The sequence below is a fragment of the Pygoscelis adeliae genome, unplaced genomic scaffold (genome assembly GCF_000699105.1).
Source record: "Pygoscelis adeliae isolate BGI_AS28 unplaced genomic scaffold, ASM69910v1 Scaffold1275, whole genome shotgun sequence".
NCBI classification, from domain to species: Eukaryota; Metazoa; Chordata; class Aves; order Sphenisciformes; family Spheniscidae; genus Pygoscelis; species Pygoscelis adeliae.
The window spans coordinates 1,577-9,565 of record NW_008824732.1 but is presented as its reverse complement, the minus strand read 5'-3'; the positions used below and the strand labels follow the sequence as shown (position 1 = coordinate 9,565).

Sequence of the window (7,989 nt, the reverse complement as noted above, 5' to 3'; positions counted from 1 at the left end):
GCTGAACTCCACAGGCTGGCTCCCACACCGGGAAACACGAAAGCGAGACGGTAAGCTCGTCTCCCACCAGGAAATAGCTCGCGCCGATCACTAGCAAATCCGTTTTCATCGCCATTATTCCTTTTCGCTGGTAAGTCGTCTGAAAAGCAAAGTCCTGCTCTGAGCGTTGCTGAGCGGGGTGAACGGGACGATGCCGAACAGGATAAAATGAGCGTGATTTTTAGAGCCTCGGGCAAATTTATACAGCCCAAACACTTAAATGTCAGCCACCGCAGCTTTTCCACAGAGAGCACCGACACCAGAAGTTAAAGGAATCCTTATTTGAACTGCCCGAAGCCTGACCACTTACTAAAAAAGCCTGCTGTTTGCGTAAGTACAGTCTGCAGTAAGGCCACAGCCTTGCCCTCGGCTGTTCGCGTCAGACTCGGAGCCACAGGCTGGTCCTCCCACATCTGGGCCCCCTTTCTCGGTACTCTTACTGGCAGCACTAACCTCTCCAATCAAGCAAGCGAGCAGGTTTGCTAACACCTGGCTCTGCACAGTCAACAGAATAAAAGGGAGGAAAAAAAACCAATCCTGAATTTTAACGCTTCAGCTCTGGAAGGAGCATTTCCCTTGTGCAAGCGTGCTCAGCTGGAAGGGTTTGTACCAAAGAAAAGGCAGTGATTTAACATCCCACCGCTCTAAATTTTCATTTCAAACTCAGTTTAGATACTCTGAAAATCCTCAAGAGCCGTATTTTTGAGGGGGGCATTTGCATTACATCACTTCTCTCTCCTCCCCCCACCAGTTAGCAAGATAAGCGGCGAGTCTGCAGAACAGCTACTGTAAGGAAAAGGTAACAGAAGAACTTTGATCATCTGCTTAAGAAGTCCAGTTACGTGGCTCAGTTTCCTCTCAAAGTATCCAAGCCTGCAAACAAAACCCTTATTGAAGTCTAGGAATTCTTCAGGCGGAGGGGAAGCTTGCAGGATTTGGTCCTCAGAAAACACCAGCTGAAAATACTGGATTCAAAGAGATTTATTCTGAAATAAGCAGGCTTCACGTCAGCTAGCAGCAGTTTTTGAAGGCTTCTCTCCGATGCAAACAGTATTAAAAGCTACCCACGGGGTCTGCGTGCCCAGAGAGAGCCGACTCCTCTTTGGCATGCTGGTGGCTTCTACCGGTGAGGGTCTGGAGAAGAGGACGCACAGGCTACCCTCTCTCTGCTCTATTTTGGTACCACAGATTACTGCGGTAGCCAAGAGAGCTACGGGTGCGCTCCTTTCAAATTCTAAATACATTAGAAACTTAAAATATACATAACACTGAATTTCACAGGTAAAAAGAGAAGTGGGGGCTGGCTGTCCTTAGAGAGTAATTCCCACTTAGCTACTTAAAGGAGATTCACACTTGAACGTCTGAAATGATGCCTTTGCCCCCAAACAGCATTGTCAGAAAGCCGATAACCCTAACAGACGCAGCTCTTTATTTACCCTTGCAATTCATGCCTACACGCCGCAGCGAACAAACCACGACCACAGATCCGACGGTGGCGATTAATCCCCTAACCCAGCTGGCACCCGGGGAGCTGCAGAGGAGCCCGCGGGCTCCCGAACCCCCCTTCTCCGTTAACAAAGCGACAGGGCGACCCCAAGACGCCTTCTCCGACAGCCCCGGGGAGGGAAGAAGCGCAACCTGGGCAGCACCTCATGCCTCGGGCGGCCCAGGAGCCAGCGCAAGGCTGGACGGCAGAGCGCTTGGGACGGAAAGGCCCCCGGGCAGGCTACAACAGCCCTCATCTGAGGCTCCGAGGCGATGCAGAGGAACCGTCTCTGCCGTCCCTGCAGCGTCCCGAGAGGGTGTATCTGCACAGGATTTGAATTTCCCTGACCACAACGGCATCTCACCCGAAAAACAGGCTGTTAAAGACAAAAAAAGGCACTTTGCTTTTAAGTAATTGCAGACATCCCTCTGCTACAAAAAAGGCGATGCCTAGGAAAAATAAATTGAGATTCAACCGTAAAAATTGCACGTCTCTTAGGGCATAAAGATGTACGCCCCAGGCAACACCCCAGGCTTTATTTAGTACGAAAGGCAGAGACCGAGAGAGGGAGACAGGCTTTAAGCACGATCAGTCTCATTTGCACAGCTCTGGCTCCTGAAGGAGAGGCAGGTGTAGGAAGAATAAATACAACCTGGCACTCTGCCTGGAGAATAACATCAACAGTTCTGCCACAGACCAGCGCCACGCGGATTGGGGCAAATCGTACTTCTTGAAGGCCCGATGTGATCTTTCATTTGACCACTTCCTGAGTTTTCTTTTTTTTTGGGGGGGGGATAAAAAGAAAATGAAGCTTTTTGCCTAAAAAAAAGAAGCTGTGCAGAAAAGGTGACCAATTATTATTATTCCTCCAGCAAATATACTCCTAAGGGACAAGCAAAACCATAAACAGCGCAGCTTCCTGTGACCCCTGCAGGACTGGAGTCCACAGTAAGGATTAAGGGACTCAAACATTTCTAAGAAAGGGATTTTGGAAGTCCGCAAATCCTTTTTGCTGCCAATTTATGTCCATATACTTTTAAATGAAAGGAAAAAAACCCTGTAGATAAGCCGCAGCGACACTGGCTAAAGGGTACTGGCTCTCGTTCTGCAGGACATGCGCTAACCGCCAGGCAGAAATTTTCCTTATCCATGTAAAGACGTTAAATATTTTCAGCGCCGTACAACTGGATAGACTATAGGTTAACATTTCCCCTCCCCCTCTTCCTTACGAAGCATTCCTCGATGGCTTCTGCGGCCAGATACCCCCCTCGCCTGTCTGTCCCGGTATTCCCTTGCTTTGGGAATTATTTAAGAAAGCTCCCACTCTAACAGATTTTTACAATGTCTCTCATAGCAAAGGATGAATCTGCAGAAAACGGTACCCAAGGCACTACCTGGAGGAAAATTTGCTTTCTTTTGCAAAGTCTCCTGACTATTCAGTCCAAATATACCAGAACTGAACGACGTCTCAATAGTTTCTTCCAGACATGAAGACACTCGTACGTACAAAACTCCAGTTCAAAGAGCACACGTTGGAATAGTTCACAGCGCGTTAACGAACACGTGACGTATGCGTCTGCACTGGAAATCCAAAGGCAACATGGAACATGCAAAGGTGGCGGTCAGGAAGTCTGGACGTGTCTAACCAGGCTGTTTACCCTTTAGGAAACGGCAGGACAATGGGGTTAGATTCACCCGAAACGTCTCGGCACGGCTGTCGTTAGCGCTCAGGAAATTTTATCCATACAGTACGCCACTCAGAGACTTTACAGAGAGGTGGAGATGGCAAACGCCACTGCAGCCTAGCAAACTCTTACTGTCATCGCGCGCGCGCGCTCTGATGCTGGACGTTTTTAGCGCTAAAACCAAGTGACACCTAAAGGGTTAACACCACAAGTTCAGACAGGACAAGACAGCATTTTTCCATGCAAGAGTGAGCAGGATAGTCAAACCTGTACTGGTCCCTTCTACTGTGGGAAGCACAAGACAAAAAGTAGAGGGTACGCTATCAGAACAGGCATACATCACTTCCCCTGATTTGATTTTCAGGCAACCGAAGTGCTGCGGCCGCGGGTTCTGAAGAGCAGCCAGAGCACACGCTCCCAGGGAGCGCTGCCGCGCCGCTCCCGTTTGCTTTGCTCTAGGCACAGTCCACTCTGCAGCCACGCTTAGTTCCACAGCATGACCCAGCACCCAAAACGTTCCCTGAAAAATTAAACGGGCATGTTTACTTACTCCTTCTCAGCCCACCCGCGTCTTCGCATCGTTTTAAGCTGCCCTTCGCTCAAGGCAGGCTCTTGAGGAAGGAAGCCCTTTCTACATCGGAGCCGCCCAGAGGAATTCAGTACGGTTTGGGCCGGAGTTCCCCGAGGCAGACTTGAGCTCAACTCTCTCCCCAGGATAAGGCAAGCCCTGCAGGCACGGGGGCTCTTACCGGTAGGAGGCTGCCCGTAGGACGTTGCATACGCAGTCTGCCCGTACGTCGCAGTCGTCTGGGGCTGTGTGTAGCTGACGTCGGTGGGTTGTCCGTAGGTTCCGTAACTCTGTTGCCCATATGTCTGCTCCAAAAATGATACAAATTTAATTCACGAACAGAAGCGACTCACAGGCGTTGCAGAGACACACACAGACTGTTTCAGTGATGTACACAGACTGGGGGATCTGTGTTACCTGATGTACTGAAAGCAATCAGAGTCAAGCCAAGGCTACTGTGAAAGTTTGGGTGCTACTGCAAATTTCCGTTCAGATCTGTAATGAAGTTACAAACGCAGTTTTTCAATGCCAGGACCGGAGGGGCAGCCTCTTACGTTTTCACAACACACCTCTGCTCTAGGTAAAGCAACACACGAAAGCATCCAGCTCCTCATAATTGCCTGGGCACCCATCAACGCTCACAGGTACCTCCCGAGGGCTCACCTGAAACACGGGGAGTGGGACTACTCAGAGGGCAGAACTGCACGAAGTAAAACAAGTCAGTTACTTCAGCGTAAAACTGCTTCAGTGTTCACTAGAAGAAACCTATTTAAGGTTTCAGTGAAATTATTCTGAATATTCTTTATGTCCACTGGCCAACAGTTTGAAAAATAGGAGTTTATGTAGGCATCCAAGGACGGGATCAGCAGGAGCATCCAAGGGCTTGCCATCACCAAACCATCCCGGTAACAGCTGCCGCCGTCCCGGTGCCTTTGCATTCAGCGAGAGATCAGCTCTCAACTCGCACATCCCCCGGAGCTCATTTTCAAGTCTAGACTATCACTAAAGGACCCCTTCTGCCCATCGTCTGGCTCAATCCTGAAGACAGCACCGCAAAGCAACTCCTCAGCCGTGGCGAGCCGACCGGCGGCGCAGCGTGGCTGGATTAGCGCAGAGCTGCTGGTAACTGCGGTTTTACCAGCTGAACAGCTACCTCAGCCCCGCGCCACCGACCAGCCGGCTCAACCTTCGGGCACCAGCCAACTTCCAACAGCTTTGTGCGGCCAGCAGCTTGGGTTAGGATAAAACTCCAGTTACAGCTCAAGAAGCGACACGAAGACAGCCTTAACGTCCAGATTCTCAAAGGGATTTACTGACTCCTGTGGAAGCCCGGAACTTAAACGCCTTTTGGGATCTACGCCTGTGTTACTCGTGAGCCAGCCTCCCTGAACTCAAGCCCCAGATCTTAACCAAGAGTAGAAAAGCCTTGACCAGACTGAACATGTCACCGTCTGCGGAAGCTCACTACATCGAGAGGCAGGAAACGCTGCAAACCTCCCGTGGCTATTTGCCTGCAGCTGAGTTTAGTCGGTTAATTGTTTTAGTCGCACACTAGAGGATGTTGCTGAGGCCTTCTGTTCATACTCTTGCCAGTCCGCTCACACTCGTCCTTCCACGTAACCTGCACATTTGGTAGCAGTTCTTGCAGTTGTTCGGTCTCAATATTATTCAAAACATACTTATTCAAAACAAAAGTTACCCTCACCTTCATTTAAGCCGACCCAAATGCCAAGACTGAACCTGTCCTCCTCCTCTAACACCGGTATTTTTCACAAAGGGGCCTTCTTACCCTGCCGCAGGAACAAGCGAGTGCAGTGTTCACGCAGCCTCGCCTGCCTTGGACCGGCTAGCGCAGGCAGCAGCAGGCAGCGCGGCACAGGTAGCCTGAGCAGGCACAGGAAGGTAGCTCCCGCTCAGCCCTGCAGCACCAAAGCCAAGCTGCTGCCACAACCAGAATTAACCGATTTAAAGCTGCTCACTAACGCTCCAACGTGACAATGTGGTGGTTTTTATCTCCGTAACACAGACATACTCTTGGGCGGCAGGATTTTCCCTTCAAAAACCTCTCTGGAGAGGCGGGGTAAAATTAATCTACACTACTTTTTGAGGACAAAAGTTTACCTTTGAAAACATACTTGGAGTGTGTATACCAATGTTTTTAGTAACCTGTATTCTAAGGATTAAAAATAAGCGTTGTTTAATTAATCTCTTAAAGATCATCGTCATCTTGCAGTCTAGCCAACTAAGAGTATTAACAGCTTTAGCAACAATACCTCCATGAAAAAGGTCTATTCCCTCCTCCTACTTTGACCAACTGCTGCAATCTCACAAACGGCAATTTCCTCCCCCTTTCTATTTTTTTTTTAGGTTTTTCTCTCCTACACCGCTGAGTAAAACACCCACCAACACGGTGGTGTCAAACGTACACCGCGAATCGGGCTTTTATAACCCTCTCGACAACCACCACCTTAGGCTCGGATGTATTAACGAAGGAGGGGACTGTTGAGGCTCCTTGACGTTTAGGTTGTTTTCACTTTAAGAAAGCAGTTTGGGCTGTGTGGGAAGCTACGAGACAACTTCTAATGACAGATTTTGACGTTGCCGCTCAGCGTTTTTCGTGGCTGGCAGAGCCCCGTGTAGTTTACTGGAAGACACGTGATTCAGCAGCATCTATAAACCCGTCCCATGTTTTACCTGGGTGGTCTGTGCATATCCTTGAGCTGGCTGAGGTGCATACGCGCTGTAGCTGTAAAATGAATTTAAAGACATTTATAACGCATCGCCGTGTTTCTGACTTGCGCAAAACACGTATCACAAGACAGCTTTCACATATCCAAGTGATTTCTGCTGAAATACTATGGCAATACAAAATCTAAAAGCTAAAGGAAAACCACAGGATTTACGAACATACTTGAGTTAAGACTAAACCACAATTATTATATACTTACATTACATCTTTTTAAAACAGAGAGGATAAGACCATAATGCTACTTACCCCTGCTGAGCTGCAGCTTGGCTATAGGTACTATAATCTGCAAGAAAAGGAAAAAAAAAAAAAGAAAGGAAAAAAAGGTTGACAAAGGCTTAACAAAATTAACAGCCTAAGAGCACAGCAGCTGGAATTTCCTCCTGCAGCTTGAAAGAACTGCTATAAACCGCTGGAAACCCAGGTTCAAAAGAGTGTAAGGTAAATGCACTTTTTCAGTCTTTTTTGAAGGAAACAAAACCTCTCTTCCCTTCATTGTTACTGCTGTTGGCAGCAGCAACTTTGATCTCAGATGACCCTACTTTAATTTAACTGCCACCTTGGATGACACCCAAGGGGGCTGGCAGGAGGGTGTTTTGTTTTGGGACAAAAGAAACACTGGGGCTGACACTTACAAACCCCCCCACCCCGGTTTCAAAGGGCCAGGTTGCAAGCTTTTGGGTCTGGAGAAACCACCACACTTCACTCTTTCTATTTAACTTCCAAGGACCCAAACAAACGGCTGGGAAGTTCTAACACTTGTCCCCTAGCAGGGTTCGAGAGGGGCAGCCAGCAGTAATTCCGTCCTCAAAGCCCTGATCCACACCAATACCCTGATTTAGACGAGAACTGAAATCCTGAAAATCCAAGCAGGAAAGTCTGCGCTGAACTGGTTTGCTGGCAGGAATGAAAAACGTGTCCACATGGCAATTACGAGGCTATATTTGAAATGATTACAGTTCCTAAATGTACGCTTTCCCTCAAAGTCACCAAGCAACTCCAGTTCCCATCCAAACTTCCAGAGCGAACGATGAATTCATCACTCAGACCGGACCTTGCCAGCCAGATTCCAGCTCTCCCGGCACCACAAAAGTCAGAGATCAGGAATGAGTCCAGACCTGGCTCGCAACTGCCTGAGCTGGAGGCAGAAGCTGGACGTTAGTAGAGCTTTGCTCAGGCAGAGCCAGACAGTCCTGGGCGGGAAGAGGCTTCGGCGTTTCTATCGCGATCGCACCTCGGGGTACGCTGAGCTGAGTTAGAAAACCGAAGATTATGAATTTGAGGAAGCCAGCCGACGGCTTCCTACAGCCTTCAGTTATCCCTAGGTTGTAAGGGCCGTTTTAATGCCTTTATCACGCTGCTCGCAACTGAAGGTGATGGGAGCACCAGGAATCATTTTGAAAATACTCTTTTCGAACACCAGAACCTCCTGTTTCTCGAGGCTGCGGATTCATCCCTAATAAAG

General features: G+C 48.8%; 1 protein-coding gene across 1 annotated transcript in view; it reads right to left on the bottom strand.

The window, feature by feature from the left end:
* EWSR1 (EWS RNA-binding protein 1) overlaps positions 1–6,810 on the bottom strand; it is a gene marked incomplete at both ends in the record, with an annotated part of 22,435 nt that extends 15,625 nt beyond the window's left edge. Inside the window, 3 exons of the mRNA XM_009323404.1 lie at positions 3,960–4,083; positions 6,473–6,524; positions 6,774–6,810. Coding sequence (XP_009321679.1) covers positions 3,960–4,083; positions 6,473–6,524; positions 6,774–6,810 — 213 coding nt within the window. The remainder of the gene's footprint in view (positions 1–3,959; positions 4,084–6,472; positions 6,525–6,773) is intronic.
* Between the last annotated feature and the right edge of the window lie 1,179 nt (positions 6,811–7,989).